Source organism: Harpia harpyja, chromosome 24, assembly GCF_026419915.1.
Source record: "Harpia harpyja isolate bHarHar1 chromosome 24, bHarHar1 primary haplotype, whole genome shotgun sequence".
Classification (NCBI taxonomy): Eukaryota; Metazoa; Chordata; class Aves; order Accipitriformes; family Accipitridae; genus Harpia; species Harpia harpyja.
Genome location: NC_068963.1, coordinates 979,721 through 1,004,893, shown reverse-complemented (window position 1 = coordinate 1,004,893; position 25,173 = coordinate 979,721). Strand labels below are relative to the sequence as shown.

General features: G+C 53.8%; 2 protein-coding genes across 11 annotated transcripts; one reads left to right on the top strand and one right to left on the bottom strand.

Moving 5' to 3' along the window:
• The first annotated feature begins 2,003 nt into the window (after positions 1–2,003).
• LOC128135770 (uncharacterized) lies at positions 2,004–5,570 on the top strand. Its single transcript, XM_052774833.1, has 2 exons — positions 2,004–2,462; positions 3,618–5,570. The coding sequence occupies exons 1-2, from the start codon at positions 2,004–2,006 to the stop codon at positions 5,346–5,348; spliced, it is 2,190 nt and encodes a 729-aa protein (XP_052630793.1). The 3' UTR covers positions 5,349–5,570.
• A 5,375-nt stretch (positions 5,571–10,945) lies between these two features.
• Positions 10,946–15,657, bottom strand: LOC128135789 (uncharacterized). 10 transcript variants are annotated; one of them, XM_052774871.1, is made up of 6 exons: positions 15,378–15,657; positions 14,744–14,920; positions 13,864–14,019; positions 12,315–12,374; positions 11,634–11,717; positions 10,946–11,395 (listed from the first exon to the last, which is right to left on the bottom strand). In XM_052774871.1, exons 1-6 carry the CDS (start codon positions 15,445–15,447, stop codon positions 11,349–11,351), a joined length of 594 nt encoding a protein of 197 aa, XP_052630831.1. In that variant the 5' UTR covers positions 15,448–15,657; the 3' UTR covers positions 10,946–11,348. The 10 variants fall into 10 exon arrangements, with proteins under 10 accessions (XP_052630831.1, XP_052630822.1, XP_052630830.1 ...); XM_052774862.1 differs by having other exon boundaries at positions 13,726–14,019; positions 15,378–15,653; XM_052774870.1 differs by having other exon boundaries at positions 13,726–14,019; positions 14,744–14,782; positions 15,378–15,649.
• Positions 15,658–25,173: the final 9,516 nt, after the last annotated feature.

Sequence of the window (25,173 nt, the reverse complement as noted above, 5' to 3'; positions counted from 1 at the left end):
CTTTGCAAATACCCCCCCCCAGGACCATGCAATATTTCACCCCCCCCAGGACCATGCAATATTTCCCCCCCCCAGCTTTCAAAGCCCCCAGGCTTTTGCAAAGCCCCTGGGTACTGCAACATGTCACCCCCCCCCCCAATTGACTCCAGCCTTGCAAAAGTCCTGCAAATCTTTGCAATGCCACGTGCCCCCCCCCAGCCTATCCCCCCCAGACCATGCAATATCCCATCCCCCAGCTTGCAAAGCCCCCCCTTGCAATGTGCTCCCCCCCCGCCAGCTTTGCAAACTGCCCCCACCATCATGTAATATGCCCCCCCCCCACACCTTGCAAACACCCCTTCCCCCCCCCGCCCAGGCCCTTGCAAAGCCCCCAGCTCTTCCCACATGCCTCCCCCCAACTCCGGGCCTTTCCAAGCCCCCAGGACCATGCAACGTGCCCCCCCCTCCCCCGGCAAAGCTCTGAGAAGCTCGCAAAGACCCCCAGCTTTGCACCCCCCCCCATGCAACACCCCCCCCTCCCTGCCATCACCCAGTTTACAAAGCCCCCAGGCCCTTGCAATGTGCCCCCCCCCCAATCTTGCAAAGCCCCCTCCCTCCAGCCTTGCAAAAGCTCCGGCGACCTTGCAACCCCCCCCCGCCGCTCCATCCCACCCCCCCAGCCTTGCAATCACCCCCAGAATCGTGCAAAGCCCCCCCCCTTTTCCTCTTTGCAGAAGCTCCGGAGCCTTGCAAGCCCCCCCCCAGCCTTACAAACCCGCCCCCCCCCCCCCGAACCTTGCAATACCCCCCTCCAAGCTTCTCCCAACTTGCAACCCCCCCATGCAATGATCCCCCCCCGCCTTATATCTTTGCAAAAGCCCCGGGAGCTTTGCAAGCCCCCCCCCAGCCATGCAACGACCCCCCCCCCCCCCGCCATGCAACCCCCCCAGGACTATGCAAAGGAACCCCCCCACCGGCCATGCACCCCCCCCCCAGGACCATGCAAAGACCCCCCCCCCCCAGGACCACGCAAAGACCCCCCCCGGCCATTCAACCCCCCCCAGGACCATGCAAAGACCCCCCCCGGCCATTCAACCCCCCCAGGACCATGCAAAGACCCCCCCCCCCCGGCCATTCACCCCCCCCCAGGACCATGCAAAGACCCCCCCCCGGCCATTCAACCCCCCCAGGACCATGCAAAGACCCCCCCCGGCCATTCACCCCCCCCAGGACCATGCAAAGACCCCCCCCCCCGGCCATTCACCCCCCCCAGGACAATACAAAGCACCCTCCCTCGGCCATGCAACCCCCCCAGGACCACGCAAACACCCCCCCCCCCCCACGCCAACCCTTCCAATATGTGCCTGCCCCCCCCCCCAACCTTGCCCCCCCCCCCGGACCTGGGGTCCCGGCGCTGCAGCCCCGCCGCTCCCCTCTCGCCGACACAAAGGGCCGGAGCGGCCGGGCCCGGCCCCACCGCCCCCCCCCCAACCCGGTGTGTCCCCCCCCCCCCAACCTCCTCCCCTTGTCCTCGCCCCCCCCCCCCCCCCCCCCCATGGCCGTCGCCGCCGTCACTCAGCGCCGGGACCGGCTTTAACCCTCCGCTGCCCGGAGCCGGTGGCGGAGGGGAAAGGGTTAACACTGGGGGGGGGGGGGGGGGCAAGCCTTGACACCCCCCAAACTCCTCACCCCCCCCCGTGCACCCCCCCAAAATGCCCCCCACCCCCCGTGCGGGGGCACCCTCCCCATTGCCCCCCCCCTTTCCGTTGCACACCCCCCCTCCCCACCGTGCCCCCCCCCAAACTGCGCGCTCCAGCTCTGTGCACCCCATCGCACCCCCCCCAAACTCTGCACCCCATAAACCCCCCCCACTTTTGCACCCCCCCACTTTTGCACCCCCCCCCCACTTTTGCACCCCCCTTTTCCATTGCATCCCCCCCCATGCACCCCCCTCATTGCACCCCCATCCCTGTGCACCCCACTTCGCCCCCCCCCCTTTGTGCCCCCCCCCCCGCACCCCCCCCATGGCCCCTTTCAGCCGCCGTACAGTGAGGGGAGGGGGGGGGCAGCGAGGGAACCCCCTTCGTAGCGCTCCGTTGGGCGAACGCGCTGTCAATCATGATGAGACCCCGCCCCACCGCCAAGCTGGAGCCGGGGGAACCCCCTCCCCTGCGGCGGGGAGGGCGAGAGTGACAGCGCAGCGGGCCAACCGCAGCGAGGCTTGGGTGAAGGGGAGGGGGGGGGAACGCCCCGCCCCTTTGGAGCACCGCCCTCCCCGCTCGCCCTCTGGCAGCGGGAGGGGGGGCGGGAGTGACAGCGCGGCGGGCCAATGGCGGAGCCGGGCCCAGGCCGGGCCCAGCCGCACCGCCAGCACCCGGGCTGCCGGGGAACGGGAACGGGAACGGGAACGGGAACGGGAACGGGGAACGGGAACGGGAACGGGGGACGGGGCCTCACCCCGCCACCGCCGGCGGCCCCCAGAGGTGCGTGGGGACGGGGGCGGCAGCGCCGCGGCTTCCTCCGCCCTCGCTCCCGTTCCTCTTTGCTCCTCTCTTTCCCTCCTTCCCTTCTTTTTCCCCCGGATTTTCCGTCTTTCCCCCCTTCCTTCTGTCTTTGCCCCTATTTTCTTTCTTTTCCTCCTCCTCCTTTTCCCCCATTTTCTCTTTTCCCCCTTCTTTTCCCCTTCCTTCCGTCTTGCCCCCTATTTTCTTTCTTTTCCTCCTCCTCCTTTTCCCTCATTTTCTCTTTTCCCCCTTCTTTTCCCCTTCCTTCCGTCTTTCCCCCATTTTATTTCTTTTCCCCCATTTTCTTTCTTTCCTCCATTCCTTCCTCCCCCATTCCTTCCTTCTCCCCCCATTCCTTCCTTCTCCCCCCCATTCCTTCCTTCTTCCCCCCCATTCCTTCCTTCTTCCCCCATTCCCTCTTTCTTCCCCCATTCCCTCTTTCTTCCCCCATTCCTTCCTTCTTCCCCCTTCCTTCCTTCCGTCTTTCCCCCCTTTCTTCTTCCTTTCCCCCCTTCTTTCCTTCTTTTCCCACTATTTTCATTCTTTCCCCCCCTCTTTTCTTCTTTTATCCTGAGCGCTGAGCCGTGCTCCGTTTTGAGGGGAATGTCGCTGTGCTCCCCATTTTGGGAAGAATATTGCAAGCTCTGAACCATGCTGCCCATTTCGGGGGGAATATTGTGAGCTCTGAACCGTGATCCCCATTTTGGGGGGATATCATGACCACTGAGCTGTGCTGCCCATTTTGGGGGGAATATCATGACCACTGAGCTGTGCTCCCCGTTTTCGTGGGAATATCATGACCACTGAGCCTTGCTCCTCATTTGGGAGGCAATGTTATGAGCTCTGAGCCATGCTCCCTATTTCAGGGGGAATATTGCAAACACTGTGCTGCGCTCCCTATTTCACCCCAGCTTCCCGCACCCCGTGTCTGTTCAGGGACGGCTCTTGCAGGACAGCTTCTTATGTTCGGGATTTTTCAGGATCTGGGGTGCGTTTGCGGTGCTGCTGGGCATCCGAGAATCCCCACCTGGGCAACAAGTAGAAGACAGGAGAGGAGCTCCTATGGGAGATCGGCATCTTTGGCACGGCATAAAAATCGTTCAAATTTCCCCTCCCCTCTGTTTTCCCCCACAGGCCGAGCCCCATCTGCCCTGTACCATGCCGAAACGGAAATGCAAATTCACCGACGAGCTCCAGGCAAAGTACCCCTGCTTCCGCGTGGGTCGGGAGAGATGGGAGGCCGAATGCTTGGTCTGCCAGGAGGGCACCTACGTCTCTGTGGCCAACAAGGGCTCTCTCGACCTGGAGGCCCACGTGCAGTCCATGAAACACAAGAGGAACGTGCTGGATGCCTCGGTGGCCAAGCTGCCGGGCTGCTTCCTCCCTGCCGACTGCCAGCCCTTCGATGCCGCCGCCGCCGCCGCCACCACCGCCGCCGCCGAAACCCCTTTGGGCTTCCCTGCTGCCATGCTCAAGGACTGCTGTGAGCCCCTGGCCGGCTTGCCCAAAACGCCTGACCCCGTCTTAGACGTCTTGGGCTTGCAACTCAAGACGGAGGTGAGGCTGGATGAGGCCCTGGCCCCCTTTGCGTTGGACCGTGGGATGGACCCGCTCGATGGTGTCCCCTATTGTGGGGTGGCCCTGGGTGCGGGCGAGGCGGGGACCCCCTTCCCCATCCAGATCCGCTATTTTGACTGGAAGCGGGGTGGCATGCAGAGCAGGGTGATCGGTGTGGAACCCCCACCGGCTGAACTGTCCCCTGGTGCCGCTGCGCTGGTGTGGGAGGCCTTGGAGAATCACGGGCTGCGGCAGCGGTGCGTGGCCGTTGTAGGTGAGAGCCCTAACGCCATGCTGGGAGGGCTGGGGTGCTGTACCCAGGGTCCGGCGGAGGTCTCCGGCTTGCGGGAGCTGCTGGAAGGGGTCTTCGTTGCCACCGACTGCCCTGCGCACCTCCTCAGCAACTGCATCCAGCACGGGGCGGACAGCCTGGAGGTAGACCTGCAGTCCCTCGTCTGGAAGATTTACGCCTACATCTCCGTCTACGCCGTCTGCGCCGAACCGCTCAAGGACTTTCTGGAGTTTGCCAAGAGGGAGTACCGGCGGCTGCTCCACCACACCAGGATGCCCTGGTTGCTCCTGCTGCCGGCCATCACCCGCTTGCTGCAAGTCTTCCCAGCCTTGAAGTCCTTCTTCCTCTCCCTCAGCCACCCCCCCTTTGCCATCCGGACCTTTTTTGAGGATGACTTCAGCGAGATCTACCTGCAGCACATGGCTTCGCAGGTGGCCGTCTTCGACATGCACCTCAGGACCTTGGCGAGGGAGGACAACTCGCCCTGCGAGGTGCTGGGCGTCCTCTCCTCCGTCCGCCGCACCCTCCTGGAGCGCAAAGCCCACGGCTTCATGTCGCTGCGGGTGAAGGAGCTGCTGGCGGAGCAGCGGGCGGCTGGGAGGGTCGGTGAGTGCGACACCTTCTGCCACCATGTCCAGACCCTCTACGTGGCGTTCCTCGACTACCTGGATGCCCGGATGGGGCCGTTTGGGGAGCTTTTCCGTTTCCAGTGGATGCAGCTACGGGTACCACCGATGTGGGCGGAGGTGGAGGCATGCATCAAGTACCTGGCGGGCCACGGGGTCATGGTGGATGACAGCAAGTGCTTTGACCAGTTCTGCCAGCTGACCACCTTCTTGAAGGACTGCAGGAGCGACAGCGACTTCGGCGCCCTGCAGACGCACCAGAAATGGGTGCGTTTCTTTGGCAGCTCCCGCGGCTTGGCCGGCCACTCAGAGCTTCTCAGAATGGCTCAGGTTTTCTTTGCCATCCCCTCCTGCGGGGCCGATTTTCCAAGGGGGCTTTTCCTGATGTGAAGCCAGTGGGACCAGTGGGTGTGGATTCGTTGTGGCCGGGCTACCGCGAAACGTGCGGCATTTCAAGACTTCTTTTTTGCAATGATAGACCTATTGATTCCTATTGTTGTACATCAGCCCACCAGGGAGGATTTGTTAATGGGATTTTTAAAGGCTGTACGCTGTCTGCAGGAGAGGTGGCTTTGCTCTTGTGCAAATAAATACCACTACGGGCTCTGGTCATCTGTGGGTACTGTAGGGATGGTTGGGGGTTAGATGGCTTTTGGGGTTGTCATGGTTTAAACCCAGCTAGTAACAAAACACCACGAAGCTGCTTGCTCACTCCTCCCCTCACGGCCGCTGTGGGATGAGGAGAAAATATAAAGAAAAGCTGGTGGGTTGAGACAAGGACAGGGAGGCACTCACCACTTATGGTCACGGGGAAAAGACAGGCTCAACTTGGGGAAGAAACAAAATCAATTTAATGTACTACCACTCAAATCAAAACAAGGATACTGAGAAATAAAACCAAATCTTAAAACCCCTTCCCCTCCCTTCTTCCCGGGTACAGCTTCACTCCTGAATTCTCCACCTCCTCCCCCCTAGCAGCGCAGGGGGATGGGGTCAGTTCATCACACATTGTCTCTGCCGCTCCTTCCTCCTCAGGGGGAGGACTCTTCCCCTGCTCCGGCATGAGGTCCCTCCCTTGGAAGACAGTCCTTCATGAACTTCTCCAACGTTAGTCCTTTCCACGGGCTGCAGTCCTTCACAAACTGCTCCAGCGTGGGTCCTTTCCGGGGGCTGCAGTCCTTCAGGCACAGACTGCTCTAGCGCGGGCTTTCCAATGGAGTCACGGCCATCTTTGGGGGCATCCCCCTGCTCCGGTGTGGGCTCCTCCATGGACTGCAGGTGGGCATCTGCTCCCCCGCTCACCTCCATGGGCTGGGGGGGCACAGCCTGCCGTCTCACCATGGGCTGCAGGGGCATCCCCTCCTCTGACGCACCTCCTCCCCCTCCTCCTTCACTGACCTCGGTATCTGCATAGGGGTTCCTCTCACATTCCAATCTCCTCCCCCGCTGCAGGTTTCCCCTTCTTAAATATGTTATCCCAGAGGCACTACCGCCATTGCTGATGAGCTCAGCCTTGGCCAAAGGTGAGTCCAACTTGGAGCCGGGGAAGCTTCTAGCAGCTTCTCACAGGAGCCGCCCCTCCCCTGCTACCAAAAACCCTGCCACACAAACCCAAAACAGGTGTGAAAGTCAACTAGGACTTAATGGACTTATTTCTTGGGTTGGAGAGAGGGAATGTGAGGTTTTGTCCATGCACTAGGGGTCTCCAAGCTTGGACCTCAAAACCAGTCCTCAAGCTTGTGCACCCACCTGCCCTGGCTCTAGCTAAGGGGTGGAGAAAGCTCTTGCAGCATCATGGAGGCACCTGGAGATGCCTGAGCTTTCCAGCTGGGGAGGTTTTGTCACCTGCCTGCCCCCCTCAAATTCCCCAGGGATCATAGAATCGTAGAATATCAGGTTGGAAGGGATCTCAAGGATCATCTGGTCCAACCTTTGTTGGCAAAAGCACGGTCTAGCAAAGATGGCCCAGCACCCTGTCCAACTCAATCTTAAAAGTGTCCAATGTTGGGGAATCCACCGCTTTCCTGGGGAGATTATTCCAGTGGCTGATTGTTCTCATTGTGAAAAGTTTTCCTCTTGAGTCCAATCGGAATCTCCCCAGGAATAACTTGTACCCATTATCCCTCATCTTTTCCATGTGTCTCCTTGTAAAATCTTCTTTGTAAGCACCATTTCAATACTGCAACATGGTGATAAGGTCTCCCCTGAGCCCTCTTTTCTCAAGGCTCAACAAACCCAGTTCTCAGCCTTTCCTCAGATGGCAAACTTCCCAGTCCTTTGATCATCTTTGTGACCCATCTCTGGACCTTCTCCAGCCTTTTTTTGTATTGCGGGGACCAAAACTGAACACAGTATTCCAGGTGTGGCCTGACGAGCGCTGAGTAGAGTGGGATAATGACTTCTTTATCTCTGCTGGTGATGCCCTCGTTGTTGCAACCCAGCATCCTGTTGGCTTGCTTTGCCGCAGCAGCACACTGAGCTTGTTGTCCAGCAGGACCCCCCCAGGTCCCTTTCCACAGAGCTGCTCCCAGCCTGTGCTGCACTCCTGGATTATGTTTTCCCAGGTGTAAGACCTTATATTTGTCTTTGTTGAACTTCATAAGATTCTTGTTAGCCCACCGTTCCATCCTGTCCAGCTCTTCCTGCAGGGTGGCTCTCCCTTCCGAAGTGTCCGCTTCCCTGCTCAGTTTGATATCATCGGCAAACTTCCGTCAGGGTACACTTGATCCCATCATCGAGATCACTTATGAAGATATTAAACAGCGTTGGGCCCAATATTGATCCCTGGGGGACCCCACTTGTGCCAGGTTGCCAGTTTGAGAAGGAGCTATTCATTACCACCCTCTGGGTGCAACCTGTCAGCCAGTTCCCCACCCACCGCACCGACTGCTTGTCTAGACCGTAATGCATCAGTTTCTCTAGGAGGAGGCTGTGGGAAACCATATTGAAAACCTTGGAGAAATCCAGGTAGACAATGTCCACCACTCGTCCCACATCAACCGAGCAGTTTACTTTGTTGTAGAGGGCGATCAGGTTTGTCAAGCATGATTTGCCTGTGGTGAATCTGTGCTGGCTTTTCCCAGTCATGTGCTTCATTTGACTTGTGATAGCCCCCAGGAGGATTCGTTCTGTAACTTTCCCAGGGACCGAAGTAAGACTGATGGCCCTATATCTCCTTTGGAACGTGTGAAGGGCCCTGGCAAGGCTGACCATGAGGAAGAACTGCCATGAAGAGAGTCCTACCCTCCTCCTGATGCTCCCCACCACCCCATCATCCGCAAGAGGATTTATCTCCCAGCACCTTGAGGCATTTATTGCCTGTGCCAGGAGATGCGGCAGAGATAAGGTGCCCAGCTGGCAGAAAATAAATATTTGCATTAATATTCACCTCCTGCCCAAGTATTTGTCAATGTCCACACACGTGTGTCCTCATCCCTTGGAGTTTTCCTCCTGTGATCGGAAGAGCAGCACTGGATACCCCAAAAATGCCTTTCCCTTGGATCCAGCACTGTCACATTGTAATCCTGACACAAGTGTGCCCTGCCCAGGCAAGGACTTTGGACCCATAAGGATCATCAAAGCCAAGGACTTTGAACAGTCATTATCAGAAAGTTGTTTTTCTCGACAGCAGCTTGATTTTTCTGCTCCAAAACCTTCCAGCTGGAGACCTGCCCGGAGCTGCGGAGATGAGCGGGAAGTTCATGTGGAAATCCTTTAAGCGGAGTGTGGAGATCCAGATCACCAACAAAACCGAGGATGTCACTTTGTACAACCCCAGGTAATGCCACGAGGAGGGGGCAGGGGGTGGAAGACCCCTTGCCAGAGGGGATGCCTGCAGGATTCAGGCAGAAGGTCCAAGTTGGACCACCTCCTAGTGGTCGGACCATCTCCCAGTGGTTGGACCATCTCCCTTGTAAGCCCAAGTGGTCTCCCCATCCCTTTTCCTCCTCTCCTGTGCTCACCTTCCAGGAGCTACTGCTACAGCGGCTATAGCTCCATGCCACCCAGCCCCAGGATCCCACCGGGTGTCATGGAGAGTTGCGAATTCACCAACTCCGTGATCTATTTCCGGGGTTGCGTGGGACTCCTGGTGTACGAGGTGGACACCTTCACCTTGGCCATCCTCTTCTCCAACCCCTTTGACTACAATATTTTCTACATGGAGCTTGCCATGGAGATCTCCTTCCACAAAGCCCACCGTGGCAACTTGGAGAACATCTACACCAGGATGTATAGCAGTCAACCCACCAGCACCGGCAAAGACACTGCGTTCCACCGAGTCAAGCTGGGTGCGTGCCAGGAGGCTGCCATGGTCTTTGCTGGCCACGTGAGGGTCACGGCCACCATGTCCAATGCTGCAAAGTCAGTCATCAAAGTAATTGTGGAGAATCAAGATAGTTCCTCCTCTGAATCCAAAGGTGGCACCACCCATTAGCCTTGGGCAGCATCGGCTGGAGGGATGGACAAACCTTGTCCGTGTTGCAGTAAACACCAGGCAGAATCTGCTGCCTTCAATAAATGGTTGAGCAAAGCAATTGTGCATCTAAACTCGTGCTGTATTGTCCTAAGATAGGAGAGGAAAAAGCCCGGGTAGGATGGAAGATGCTTCTTTTATATCCTAATCCCCCTTTTTATCAGCTTGGAGGACTCCCTGTTGAGCGGTAAGGAAGGGGAGCATGGTTTGAAGGTCCTGTGGGTGGGTTGTGCTGCACCTGGGGGTTGGGAGCTTGCTTGGATGCAATGCCTGGTGCAAACCTGCTCTCCTGAAGGTGCTCTTTCTGATTTGAATTATAGCTTGGGTTTAGTTTTGATGTTTGTCCAGCTGGTATCCACCTGGGGGGTCCTAGTGTAGGGGGCAGACACCTTCCTGTTGGCCATCCTCTTCTCCAGCCCCTTGGACTCCATTTTCTACCTGGAGGTTGGGTTCAAAACATCTAACCTAACCCTACATCTATCAGACCCTGTATCTATCCCTCCATTTCCATTCCCTATGTTCCTATGGTGATCGTGCCAGTCTATGAGTCATCTCTCTCCTAATGCAACTTATCTCTGCGCCTTCCATCCATCTGCCTCTCTGTCCCTCCATCTAGAGGGGTACAGTTTTGGAGATAAAACCTGGTGTAGCTGGACCACCTCTAGCCAAGCACTGGAATTAGTGGGGCAGATCTCTTCTGGGCCAAAAAAAATCTCTTTTATTTTGTTCTGCTTTCCTTCCTATGCAGTGAAGGAGGAGAAAACAGCTCTGGGCTTCTTCATGTGCCTTATTATCTGATGAGAGGTTGGTGGTTACCTGTGAGCTGTGTCACGTTTCACCGCGAGTGAACAGATTTCACTTGGGGCTTTTTTTTTTTAATTTGTTCTGCTTTGTGGCTGGAAGTGGCAGCAGCAGTCAAACCAGCAATAAAAAAGCAATGTGGTGGGGTAGCAGAAGTGGATGGGGGGGGTCACTGGGGCTGTACTTTAGCTGAGGCAGTGATGAGGGCAGGATGAGGTCTGCTGGGTTATGTGGCGAAGAAGGATATAAGGGAGCCTTGAAATGCAAATTGAAGCCTTTTTGGTTGCTGGCTGAAGGGTTAGGTGCAGCTGAGAGGTGGGACAGGGCAAAGCCATGTGGAGATGTCTCCATCACCCCTCTCCAATGACCTAACACCCCCTCTGCCTCCCTCCCTCCAGGCAGGGGGTGGGTGACACAAGACCAAACACAAACTGTCCCCTTTCCCTTTGCCCTTCTTGATGTCTGGTGGATCAGATGGGACCTTTGGTGGACCTTCCTGATGGGAAGACCTGCCAGATTTATCCTCATATTTGGGAGCTGCTAGCCTCAGGTTCTGGTGCTGGACGTGCCTTTGGGCAACATCTTGATGGGCTCCAGCCCTGTGAGATGAGGTCTACAGCCAAGGCTTGCACGAGACTCAGGCTCCTACCTCCATTTAGTGGAGGATTAAGCATCTATGAGACCTTCAGAGACCAATGCAAAGGGCCAACAATCAGGGACAAAACACCTTTTTAATTAGTGGACCTTTTAATTAACTTATGCCCAAGAGCCACCATGATGTTCACAGCTGGAGCAAAGTCTTCTGCAACTGGCTTGGGCAGCGTGTTTTAGCCGAGGGGTGTATCTCTGAGGCTGCAGATGAAGAAGTTGGGTCCCCAGGGTGCTGGAGAGCTTTCAGTGGCTGGAGATGCAGTGCAGGTGGCATTGAGTCAAGGGACACCATCTTGGTCCAATTCCCCCCTGCCATGGCCATGGGGAGCTGACAATTCACTGTGGTCCTTGCCACGGACCCCCCAGCACTTTGGAGCATTTCTCTGGTCTGCCAACAGGTCCTCGAACTGTGAGGGCTCCTGGACATCTCTTTCTTCGCAGCACTTGTGAAATGCTGAGGTCTTCTACTGGGGCATGAAGCTCTTCAGCCTGGCCAGCTGGACTCGCTTTCCTGCAGGCAAGACATAGTGATGGATCAATAGGTGTTGTTGGACCACCTCTGCAGAGAGGAGCCTCCATGTCATGCACACAGCTCCAGGCCTTGGTGGGGGCTTCCAAAGGTCCCCTGGATGGCCCAAAGCCCACTTAGTGCTTCCTAATCTTGCTTGATTTTAGCACGTGCACCCGTGAATCCCCAATCAGCAGCATGGTTAACGGGCACCACGCAATGGGGCCAGTGGTTCTCTTACCGGTCTGGAGGAGAAGATGGATGCCCAAAGCCAGTGCGAGGAGGGAGAGGACTGCAAAAGCCAGGCTGACCGAGACTCCCAGCCCTGGGAGAAAGCAAGCAGATGGTGGTAAGGAGGAGCACTGGGTCCCACAGGGCCAAGGGGCGTTAAAGCCAAGACCCAGACCATCCCCACCACGTCCTGGGCTGCATGGTTCATTTTTGGTCATGTTAGGAAACCTGCAGAGCCACCTTAGTGTCAGTGGGAAGGGCTCTGCAGAGCACTGACATAGAAGCTCCCCTTAATCTCCTGGCCACGCTCTTCCTTATGAAGCCTCATATTCACTTTCCTTTCCCTGCAAGGAGAGCTCACGGCTGCTTGTACTGAACCCAGGGACCTCCAGGTCTTGGAATACAGTCAATCCAGGGACCTCCAGGTCTTGGGAGATGATTGGGAATATTGGTCCCTTTCTCAGCTGGTTTGCTCCAAGCACCCATCTGTGTGAGTGGTGGGAAGGTGAACTGCAGCAAGTATCTCATCTGCTTTGTGGTAAAGGTCTATGCTGCCCCGGGAAGGAAAAATTAGGAATTTCCATTTGCAGGGTCTGGCCAAGCTGAAGTTGGTAGCATCATTGGTGGCACCTTAGAGCTTGGAAACCAGGATGTTTGGCCGAACTCCATCCAGTAAACCAGGGACGCTTACCTCCAAATGGCAGCTCCGGGCTGGTAGCAACGCTGCCGTTCCTCGGATCATCCTTCCCACCTAGGCAACAGATACGTGGAGAAAGGGTCAGCCCAAATCTGTCCCTTCCTCCCCATGCTGTGGAGGTTGTCAAAGCATGGCCAAGCAGTGGTGCTTTTGGGTGGCGTTCTTTACCGAGAAGGTAAAAGGTGTAATTATTAATAGTTTCCGATAGATGGCTCCTGAAGTATGGAGATGACAGCAATGCTGAGTACAGGTACCAGATTAGTTTCATGACCAGTAATTTTATCATACCATAAGCCAGTATTACAAAGTACAGCAAAATGATAACCTTGACCCAGCCCCCAGAGGTGATAAACAGCACAACAGGGAACATACACAGCAAGCGAGATGTTACATAGCACAATGCGGAGAAAGAGTGCAACAACTCTGTGAGGAAATAAATCAACATTGTGACCAGCAACTATTAAACTAATATAATGAATGCTTATAACAAATTCGTTTTAACATGCTGTGGTCACATCTGTTGCTATCTCAACCCTTTGTACCCCACGCTCGGTGCCAAAAAGGACTGTCGTGGTTTAACCTGGCAGGCAGCTAAACACCACACAGCTGCTCGCTCGCTCCCTGCCCTGCTCGACAGTGGGATGGGGGAGAGAATCGGAAGGAAAAAAAAAGTAAAATTCATGGGCTGAGTTAAAGACAGTTTAATAGGACAGAAAAGGAAGGGAAAATACTAACAACAACAATAATGATAATAGAATTAGAATATACAAAACAAGTGATGCACAGTGCAATTGCTCACCAGTTGCCGACCGATGCCCAGTTAGTTCCCGAGCAGTGATCCCCCCCGCCCCAGGCCAAGTCCCCCCAGTTTATGTAGTAGGCATGATGTCATATGGTATGGAATATAATTTTGGCCAGTTTGGGTCAGCTGCCTTGGCTGTGTCCCCTCCCAACTTCTTGTGGCCCTCCAGCCTTCTTGCTGGCTGGGCATGAGAAGCTGGAAAATCCTTGACTTGGTATAAACACTGCTTAGCAACAACTGAAACATCAGTGTGTTATCAAGATTACTCTGATCGTAAATCCAAAACATAACACTATACCAACTATTAGGAAGAAAATTAACTCTATCCCAGCCAAAACCAGGACACTCTGGTGGGGTTAACTGCGAGCATGCCTTCACTGAACGGGTCTTGCTGGTCAAGACCCAACTGTGTTGGCACTGCAGGGACCTGGGGTTAACTGGGACCATCTCTGCAGTGGACTGGTCTTGCTGGTCAAGACCCAGCTGAGTTGGCACTGCAGGGACCTTGAGTCCATGCAAGCAGGGGCAATCACTTCTGGGGTTTCTCAAGGGCTGTCCCTGATATGGGGCAGGATCAACCTTCCCATGCCCTTCTCCACTCACCTCCAGTGGTCAGGAGCCACGGGATACTCAACCTTGAAAGCATGACCTGTCCGAGTCTGCTCCGGCGCTGGTACCCGCAGGAGTAGGTGCCGCTGGTCTTTGCAGAGAGCTGGATGGCGAGCGTGGAGGTGAACTCGCCTTTTCCCACCAGGTGGTTTGCCAGCTCCACCCCATCCTTGCAGAAGAAGATGTGGGTGACGGGGACATGGGAAAAAACGAGGCACCGGGCAAGAATCAAGTCACCTTCCTGAGCTGAGGAGAAGTTTGGGAAGAGTGCTGGTGGGGGAAAATCACCTGGAAGAGTAAAGAGATGCGGTAGTGGTGTGATGATGTGGAGATGAGCACTGGTGTGCAACGGATTTTCAGCTCTCCAACCGCAGTGTTGACCTTGTAGCTGCTTTTTGGTGGAAATAGCAAAAGGAAAAAAAGGTGAAGAGTTTGGAAGAGCCTGCTTTTCAGTCATCTGATGACTCAGAATACTTTGACTATAGGAAAGCAAAAGCTCTGCTCATTTCAGGAGCTGGCACTGATACAGGTAAACACAGTGGGAGAAAAACAGGAGGGTAAATATACCGAAAAATACTGTTTCTAGTGACCAAAATGATTTTTTCCATCCAAGCTGAGTATTTCAGAAAAGACTCAGACGAAATATCTAAATTCTGGGACAACAAAGGGCTTCACTCTGGTATTTCCAAAGAGGAATGTTTTCATTTTCTTTAATTTCAAACCAATATTTCCCACTCCATCATAAAATTAAAAATTGCAGCTTCCTCTGCCAAAATCCGCCCTAGCCAAACTGATATGTTTCATACTGCACCCTACCAAAAAACCATACATATGGTGGATTTCTTTTTCCTCCTTTTGGTTTGCCTTCCACCTTGAAACGAAACACCAGTCCCAGGATCAAAGCTGACTTTTTGGACACCCCAGGATCAGGAGACACAATCCAAAGGACATAAGCAACATTACAACAAGGACCTGGAGGGTTTCTCCAAATACCCCTTTTGTCTGTACTCACCTGGGGAGCTGCAGGTCACTGGATTCATCCCACCAGCACCTGTGTGGGACAGCAGAAGGGGTTGGTCTGAGATGGTCTGCTGGTCTAGAAGAGGACACCTTGCAGAGGACATCTCTTTGAGTTTGGAGATGCAACCTTGGGAAAGCTTGCAGAAGGTAGGGAGAATTTCCTGCAGACCTCAGCACAAAGGAGGTCAGACATCACCAGCGAGGAGCAAAAGGGACTTTTGGGTGATGCCTTGTCCTTTCCTGCCCAGCCAGGGACAGCCACACCACGCCTGGACCCCAAGAGGGACCAACCCCATGCTCATGGATCAGTGCAAGGATGTGATTCCCTCTGTGGGAGCTGCAAGCTTATGTCTCTCTCGGCAAAACAAGTCATTGGGCAAGGGTTGTCTGCAACCTGCCACAGCAGAGATGGACCTTTACACCCTCCAGAAAGCCCATCCTGTGTTTTCAGACAGTTGGACTCCGTAGAAATCACTCCAGAAACTCACAATTTTGGCTTTGACTTATTCTCTCTCTGGAGATTTCCCAAGGGGACCGCTTAAAATCCAACCCACGTCATCCCATGCTGCCCCACCTCCCACGTGACTTTCCAAATTGCCCCCCAAACAGCCTGCCCGGCCACCTACCTGCCAGCCACCCCAGCAAGAGCAGGGTACCTGCAGCCTTGGCCAGCCAGCTTCTTCTCACCATGCTCATCTGCGGGCAGTTCTGAGCTCCCCAGGACCAAGCCTCAGGGGAAGGGGGAAGCTGAGGCTGGTTTCCTCCGTGTGACACATCCCCCAGTGCATGACACAGCCTCTTCTCGGGGAGGAGAGAGCAAGAGGATGGGACAGGCAGGATGGGTATTGCCACGTTGGGTGCACGCACATGGGCTTGCAAACCATGCAGCAGCACCTGGTGCCTTCGTCCCCCCACCCCAAAAAGGACCCCCAAAGTGGCTGCTTCATCATGGTGTTTTGCACCATGTTTGTGGGCGCCTGTTTTTGGGTGGCTAGGGGTATGTCACAACTGTCCCCAGTGGGACACACCATCTCCCAGCAGGTTTCCAGCATCTCCGGGGCAAAAACAGCTCCCTGCAGTTTTCTCTACAGCCTCAGCCCTGAAGTTCCCATGCTGTGCAATACAAATACGCAATATCCTTTCAACGTCACTGGGAAGAAGAGAGTTTCCTAATTTCTCCTTTTTTTGTGTGTCTCAGACACTACTAGACTGACATGCAACCCAGCTGCTGCTGTGGAGGTGCTGTTTCAAATGCCCTGGGCTTCTGAGGGAAACCGAGGGGATCCCCAGAGTTACTAGATACATTTGCCTGATTAAACCAACCTTGGAACTCCACTGGCAGGAGCTCAGAGACTTGGCCAGCACGGAGCTGAAGCTTATAAAACCCCCATCTGCCCACCATGCAGTGGGAGAAGGGTCCTCATTCCAGTCTCCTCTGAGCTTGCATGGGTGGAAAGGTGTCTACATCATCCTGTGCGCATCCTTCCTTGGTCCCCATGTATCCTCCCCGTTATCTGCACAATCACTGGGATTAGTCCCTGTACTCCAACTCCAGGGGTGCTGGATTCACCTCGTTGGGACCCATCATTTCCTGGTGGGTCAAGCCATCTCTGTAGGGTGGGCATGGAGATGATGTCCACCAAGGACAATCCCTTCAGTGGCAGGGAAATATACTGAAAGGAACAGGAAAACACACCCGATTAATACGTGGCTCAGAGGCTGGTGCCATCGGTGGAATTTTGGGGTTTTTGATCATGGGGAGGTTTACATGGCACCAGGCTTGCTGGAGACAGATGGAGTCCAGCTATCTCAAAGGGAGAAAAGGATTGTTGCTCATGAGATGGCGGGGCTCATAGAGAGGGCTTTAAACTAGGTTTGAAGGGGGAATGGGATAAAACTCGGCTCACCAGAGAGGAGCCTGGGGGCAGCATGCCAGTGTTGGGGGTGGAATCGATAGCCCAGCTCAAGTGCATCTATGCCGATGCACGCAGCATGGGCAATAAACAGGAGGAGCTGGAAGCCATCGTGCAGCAGGATAGATATGACTTAGTTCCCATCACGGAAACATGGTGGGACGACTCCCATGACTGGAGTGCTGCAATGGATGGCTACAAGCTCTTCAGAAGGGATGGGCAAGGAAGGAGAGGTGGTGGGGTGGCTCTCTATGTTAGGGAGTGTTTGGATTGTACAGAGCTACAGGAGTGTGATGACAAGGTGGAGTGCTTGTGGGTAAGGATGAGAGGGAAGGCCAACAAGGCAGATCTTGTGCTGGGAGTCTGTTATAGACCATCCAAACAGGTTGAAGAGACAGATGAATCATTCTACAAGTGGTTGGCAGTAGTCTCACAATTGTGTGCCCTTGTTCTCGTGGGGGACTTCAACTTTCCAGATGTCTGTTGGAAATACAACACGGCAGAGAGCAAGCAGTCTAGGAGGTTCCTGGAGCGTGTGGAAGATAACTTCCTGACACAGCTGGGAGGTGAGCCAACCAGGGGAGGAGCCTTGCTAGACCTACTGTTTACAAACAAGGAAGGACTGGTCAGAGGCCATCTCGGGCTTAGCGACCATGAAATGATAGAATTCTCAATTCTTGGTGAGGCAAGGAAGGTGGTCAGCAAAACCACCACTATGGACTTCTGGAGGGCAAACTTTGGCCTTTTCGGGACACTGGTTGAGAAAGTCCCTTGGGAGACAGTCCTGAAGGGCAAAGGGGTCCAGGAAGGCTGGACATTCTTCAAGAAGGCAATCTTAATGGCTCAGGACCAGGCTATTCCCATGCGCCGCAAGACAAACCGCCGAGGAAGACGACCAGCCTGGCTGAACAGGGAGCTTTTGCTAGTACTCAAGAAAAAAAGGAGAGTTTATCATCTCTGGAAGAAAGGGCAGGCCACTCTGGAGGAGTACAGGGATCTTGTTAGGTCATGCAGAGAGGAAATTAGAAAGGCAAAAGCTCAGCTAGAACACAATCTGGCCACTATTGTAAGAGACAACGAAAAATGTTTTTACAAATATGTTAACAATAAAAAGAGAGCCAAGGAGAATATCTATCCTTTATTGGATACAGAGGGGAACATTGCCACCAGAAATAAGGACAAGGCTGAGGTACTTAATGCCTTCTTTGCCTCAGTCTTTAACAGGGAGACCAGTTATCGTCAGGGTACTCTGCCCCCTGAGCTGGACGGCAAGGATGGAGAGCAGAATATACCCCCCCTTAATCCAGGAGGAAATAGTTAGTGACCTACTATGCCATCTGGACACTCACAAATCCATGGGACCAGATGGGATCCATCCAAGATTATTGAGGGAGCTGGCAGAGGAGCTTGCCAAGCTACTCTCCATCATTTATCAGTAATCCTGGTCAACAGGGGAGGTCCCAGATGACTGGAGGCTTGCCAGTGTGATGCCTGTTTACAAGAAGGGTCGGAGGGAGAATCTGGGCAACTACAGGCCTGTCAGCTTGACCTCGGTACCGGGAAAGATTATGGAATGGTTCGTCTTGAGTGCACTTGCATGGTATGTGCAGGACAAACAGGGGATCAGGCCCAGTCAGCATGGGTTTACGAAAGGCAGGTCCTGCTTGACCAACCTGATCTCCTTCTATGACCAGGTGACCCGCCTAGTGGATGAGGGAAAGGCTGTGGATGTTATCTACCTGAACTTCAGTAAGGCCTTTGACACTGTCTCTCATGTCATACTCCTTGAGAAGCTGGTGGCTCATGGCTTAGACAAGCGTACTCTTTGCTGGGTAAAAAAACTGGCTGGCTGGATGAGCCCAAAGGGTTGTGGTGAAGAGAGTTAAATCCAGTTGGCGGCAGGTCACAAGTGGTGTTCCCCAGGGCTCAGTACTGGGGCCAGTTCTGTTTAATATCTTTATTAATGATCTGGATGAGGGGATTGAGTGCACCCTCAGTAAGTTTGCAGATGACACCAAGTTGGGAGGGAGTGTTGATCTGCTCGAGGGTAGGAAGGCTCTACAAAGAGATCTGGACAGGCTGGATCAATGGGCTGAGGCCAATTATATGAAATTCAACAAGGCCAAGTGCCGGGTCCTGCACTTGGGTCACAACAACCCCATGCAGCGCTACAGGCTTGGGGAAGAGCGACTGGAAAGCTGCCCGGTGGAAAAAGACCTGGGCGTGCTGGTTGACAGCCGGCTGGATATGAGCCGGCAGTGTGCCCAGGTGGCCAAGAAGGCCAACGGCATCCTGGCCTGTATCAGAAATAGTGTGGCCAGCAGGAGCAGGGAGGTGATTGTTCCCCTGTACTCGGCACTGGTGAGGCTGCACCTCGAGTGCTGTGTTCAGTTTTGGGCCCCTCACTGCAGGAAAGACATTGAGCTGCTGGAGCGTGTCCAGAGAAGGGCAACCAAGTTGGTGAAGGGTCTGGAGCACAAGTCTGATGAGGAGCGGCTGAGGGAACTGGGGCGGTTTAGTCTGGAGAAGAGGAGGCTGAGGGGAGACCTTATCGCTCTCTGCAACTACCTGAAGGGGGGTTGTAGTGAGGTGGGTGCTGGTCTCTTCTGTCAGGTGGCTGGAGACAGGACAAGAGGAAATAGCCTCAATTTGCAGCAAGGGAGATTTAGGTTGGGTATTAGGAAAAATTTCTTTGCTGAAAGGGTTGTCAGACATTGGAACAGGCTGCCCAGGGAAGTGGTTGAGTCACCATCCCTGGAGGTATTCAAAAAGCACGTAGACAAGGCACTTCAGGACATGGTTTGGTGGGCATGGCTGATGGTTGGACTCGATGATGTTGAAGGTCTTTTCCAACCTAAATGATACTATGATTCTATAAGGAGAAGCATCTTTGGCTCTGAAGCCAAAGGAGTGCACCTGCTGGAAAATCAACAGAAATAAACCTCTTTCTCCCCTTTCTCTCCTCTCCTGCATGTTTCTTCTGCATGCTGCTCACTTTTCAGTTTCCTTTTCAAATATACATTTGTATTTCCTGGTCTGTGATGTTTCTCTTCTCTGGTAAGCCAAAGGTGAAACATGATCTGGGGAGGGCTTAGGCTTGGTGTTGGGTAGAGCATGGAGTGAGGTCCCAGAGCTCCTGCAAGGCTTTCCAGTGGTCTGCATCTTCTCTAGCCTTGAATAAAGCGTGGCAAGTCAGAGAGAAAATGAAAACAAAAGGCTTTAGACAACAGAAAACAGCTACAGTTCATCCCAGAGCACAGTTGATGTGGGAAAACATGGCAGCTTGAAAGAAAAATGACAACAACAATAAGCCAGAATAATTTTTAAGCTAATTTTCCCTAGATGCACCCAAACCGATTCAAGAGAGAGCATTTGATGGGAGCAGAGCAGCCCACTCAAATGCTGCATTATGAAGGGGTGGCTTGTTTCCTACCACAACTATTTTTTTTTTTTTTAACCCAGTAAAACCAATGCAGAAAGGCCAGGGCTTATCTGTCTTCTAGAAGTAGCGTAACAGTGGCTGGGGTTTGCTGTGGAGTCATGCACCTCCAACGTCTCAGGGCTTGAGAAGGGTTTAGTGATGCAACCTTAAAGCCCCTGTGCTCTCGTGGTGCTTGGAGGGGGGGTCCCCCTCTTTTAGGGAAGAGTTTGGGGGATCATTGCAGCTTGGGGCTTAGCTGGGAAGGTAGAACCTGGTGGGGTGCAGGCACCTCAACTGCAATTTGTTCTCCTCTGGCTCCATCCCTCTCTCCAGAGGATGCTGTTGACCCCATCAATCCTTGCCTTACCTGGCAGGGGGATGAGTGGTTAGCTGGACTGCCTCCCCGTCAGGGACGCAGGATTTGTGCATGAGGATGAAGCTGCTTTGGGACAATTTGAGGGGGGTCAAAGCTCCTGTCCTGACATCCCCACCATCCTGTTGTGGGTGCTTTGTGAGTCTGGGGGGGGGGGGGGGTTGGACACAGAGATCCAGGAGGAAGGTGGGAAGGGTGCGGTGAATCATCACTGTGCTGGCCCCAGAGACATGCGAACACTTAGGGCATGGGTGGAAAGGATGGAGAAGGACTCCTGGATTGAAGGAGTCTAAATAGTGGGGAGAAAAAAAAAAGAGGATGGAGTAGTGATTGATTTTCAAACTTGAGCAGGTGGCCTTGACCCACAGTGCTCTCCTAATTGGCTTTGGATCAATATGTGAGATTTAGGAGAAGTTCAGCACTGCCAGGGTCACCCACCTGGAACAACAAACCCACCCAAAATGGGCTTGGGGTGATGTCAAGCGAAGAGGCACAAGGCATCACGGCTCCATGGTCAGGTCAGGAAAGGAGGAAGGAGGGTTGGAGCCAACCTCATGATCAGAGGCTCAGCGGCAGGGCTGGATTTGATGCCTCCTGCCTGCATCTTGGAGATGCATGCAGGCAGTGGGGGCACTCAGAGGAGCAAAACCTTGCCCGTGAGAAAAGCCACTGTTGGATTGGCTGGCCAGACACCATTTCAGCACCCTTCATCACAAAACCAGGCAAGAGGTGGAGAAGAGCAAGGGCAGACCTCTTCCACCGATGTAAAGCCCCAAGGAACATCAGTCTGAGCAGAGCTATTGCATGTAAGGCTTCAGCAAATGTCCCGGGGTGCTGATGTAGGGCAGGGAGGTCTCCAGGCACAACAAATCCTGCTGTGGCATCCCTCACTAGCAGAGAAGCCCGAGGGGATGGTATGGGTGAGCGGTGTGGCTACCTTCACCTGCATCTCATCCATGCAGGGTGTCCACAGGGGCCTGGTGATTGAGATGCGCTAATTTGGGTGCTGGCACTCCAAAGCCTCATAGACTGTGCTGAAAATGCCTTCCTAAGCAGGGCTGAAAGATGCAGCTTGTCTTCTTCATCATCCAGTCCAGAACACAGGCAACTGGGGTCATAGCCATGCAAAGAGCTGGTCCAGTTTCTAGACCTCCAGTCCTCTACCCTCCCCCACCTTTTTTTGGCCCTTGGCTTGGAGATTTGCAGCTGCTGCTGCTGCTGTTTTCAATTCTGCTTCAAGCCCAGCAGGACCCCAGCAAAGCATCATGGGGACACGTCTTTCTGTAGGAGCGGTTGGGTTGATGTTGGTGAGTGGGAGAGAAATCTCATTTCTAAATATAAGAGCCACTGCTGTGCACAACGAAGGGGTGGTCATGCCAAGCAGTTGCGTGGTTGACTTGTGAGCTTGCAGAGTGAGCAGGAGGCAAATACCTCGCTGCTGAGAGCGCAGATATGGGGAAGAGAGGGCTCTTTTTAGAGCAAGGTTGCTCGAGGCCCAGCAGCTGCAGCAAGGAGCAGTGGCTGGGGTGAGCTGAGATGGTGCTGAACCTAGCTGAGCCCGTCCTACATGGAGGGATCCACTGTCCTCTGATGGGAAGTCGCAAGAAGATCTGTGCATAGACCTGGCTAACCTTAATTTGATGCAGAGAAGCTGTGCATAAAACCCTTGTGCGTTTACCCCTTTGGGGGTAGATAACCAGCTTGAAAAGACCACCGGCTCCACATTCCCTTTTAGCAGACCCAAATCCCATATTCACATCCCCTGTGTTGCAACAGATGAACAGGGATGTATGGCTGCTTTGTCTCCATTTTATTTTTACTGAATGACTGCTCATGTTCTCTATTGAGCACCCAGAGAAACGGTCTTGTGGAACACATAGGTGGGATGAAGAGAGCTTTGTCATTTTTATCATCGGTCATTGAAATGAAAATTCCTTTCCTTGTGGTGATGGCAACTGTCATGTTGGCTGCAAAGAAGCTTTCTGCCTGTGGTGCTCTGCAAGCGGTGCAGACAGAGAGGTGGCACTTGGGACCTTGGGTGGCTTTTCAGTGAGAGCCCTTCACTGCCGGGATGCTGAGCTCTGAAATGGGTAAGGTGGGGCAAAGCATGGAGACAAAGGGGCAAAGACACCTGGTGAATATGGGGAGAGTCCAGAAGAGATGCCCTGCCTGACACTGTGAGAATGTGGGGTTGTGGGTGAGCCAGGGTCACCCACCTGGAATGAAAATCCCACCCAAAATGGGCTTAGGGGGTTGTCAAGGAGACTGAGGAGATGCAGGATGGAGGGGCATGGGTGGGAAGGTGCTCACCCAGCAAGGACTCAGCAGTGGGGACCTGGGCAGTGGCATCTAGATGAGCCAGGTTGCGGCCCCTCTAACCAAAACCCTCCGTGCCCCATGGTGCAGGTGCCAGCCTGACTGCCCAGGGCATCTGCAGCTCCCCAGGTGATGGTGAGCACAGCGATGGGTCCAGAAAATGGAGGTGTGCAGCAGGTGGAGATGACAAAGGAGAGGGGTTTTGTTTCCCAGGTACAAACCCTTGGAGGAGAGACTCTTCCTTCCTCAATCCTTGTCATTTTGCAGCCCTGCCATCACTAATTATGGCCCATAGCATCCCTGCATCACTGCCTTCCCTCTGGGTGACCTCTGGGCTCCTCATCTGAGCCTCGACTTACCTTCTGCTCAGCCTGGCGATGCAGTTCTGGCCTGGTGCTCCATCCTGATGGGGTCTCCTGCTACCTGAATCATCTTCTGCAAGGATGTGGTGGAGAAGTACAGCCTGAAAGCCCAACGGGGGAAGCTGAGCTACTTTGTGCTGCTGAACGTCACCGTGGGGGGAGCAAAGGTGCTGAGATGGGGACGACTTTACCTCCAAGATGATTGCGCTTGAATGCCAAAGTGGGGAGGGAGCGACCAAATGCATTCCAATGCCAGAAAGCGTCATCCATGGAAATGACTCAAAAGGCTTCATTGCTGCAGGGTGGACGTGGGGCCGCAGACTTTCAACACCTTTTCTCCCTGCTGTCTCCACACTGTGCAGTAGTGCTGAGGACTCTTCTGCTGACAACTGGAGTTACTCTAAGTGCCAATTCTCCCTGCACCCTTCCCCTCTTGGCACCAGATGCAATGTCCTTCTGCTGCGCTGTCCTCGCTTGCAATGCAGAGCTGGTCCCATCGTTCGTGTTCTTAATAAATATCCTTTATATTCCCAATAAATTAATTCTCAATATTCTATTCTCACTAAATAGTCCCAATCCCATCTTTGAAACCTGGGGCTCCTCTCTTCCAAACCCGTTTTTGTCTGTCTCCAACATCCTGCTGATGGTTGGACACTAGCTCAGGTTTTCCCTCCAGATGCCAACACTGATGGACTGGGCAGAGTTGAGGTGAGTTCAGCTCTTGCGGAGGCTTTCAGGCTGTGCAAGCTCTTCTTGGCTCCAAGATGGCCCATTTTTGGAGGAGGACAAAACCAAAAGCTGGGATTTTCCCGTGTATCTACTGTGGCTGTCATTGCCCTCTTTCCAAGGCTCTGTGGCCGTGATGGGCACCAGGAGGGTGAGGCTTCTGTCTTTTCTATTTTGAAGGTCTCCAGACCGAACCGCAATGTACACCAGCTTATGAGAAAGCGAGAGGTGATGCAGCCATCTTCTGAGTTATCCGGCACAAGAGAGGGTGTTCACGTGGATCCTTGCTGGCTCTGTCTCCCCTCCATGAAGATCTCTGGACATTTACTGGACATTTCTGGAGGGGCTCAGGATGGCTCCTTCATGAGTTGCGGTTCTCCCATTCCCCACCGATTTGGGGCTTTAGGTCTCCTGAAGGAAACATTTGCTTGGAGAGACCTCAAAAGACCCCCGGACCCTTCTCCACTAAAACAGCCTGCTCCCAGCTTTGTGAAGATCATCTTGTGCAGGCAGGGAAAGCGTCCACACAAATTCTCTGACAGAGACAAATAGGGAAAGCATGGAAGATGTGTGAGCTGTAAATGAAAGCGTGAAGTTGCACCCTAAAGAGAAAGGAGCTGCTATTGCCTCATCCAAGGAGAGGTGTCAGGTGAAATGCCCCCCCCAAGAGCAGCTGTCTGTCTCCAAGGGTTGTAACTGAAACGTGGTGCACGGGGCTCTCACAGGGACATTAAAACCCAGCCAGCTTGGAAATCTGCAAAGCTCGTTTTAGCTAAAGCCTCAACATTAATGCAAACCCATAGCTACCAGCTGATGATAATTTTGACGCAGGAACACAGGTGGCCCTATGACATTGCATGGTATTTTAACACTCCAATTGCACGGGCTTTTTTGGCTATGGTGAGGGCAACAAATGACTTTTGGTTTTTTGGGATTTAGGTTTGGGAAGGAAAGCAGAGCCAAGATGAGAAAGGAGAGGCAGTAGTGGAGTGCGAACATGAAGCTTTTAGGGTCTGGTAGACGTCTCAGCTGAGTTCAGACATGAGAAAGCTCCCCTTTCTATCCCTGTGTATCTCTACAGTCCCTTCACTTCTCTACAGCTGTCCCTTTGTGTATCTACGGCTGTCTTTGGGCAGCTTAATTCCATTCCTTAAAGGACTGTATAAGACAGAGGTGCAATCAGTGATACAATTTCATAGATGTTTATTCTTCATTTGAGCAAAATTATAACATCATTGCACATACCTATTAACAGAGATGTGCGAGCGGTGCATGTGTATCTGTGTACCCGTATATGCATATGTACATCTT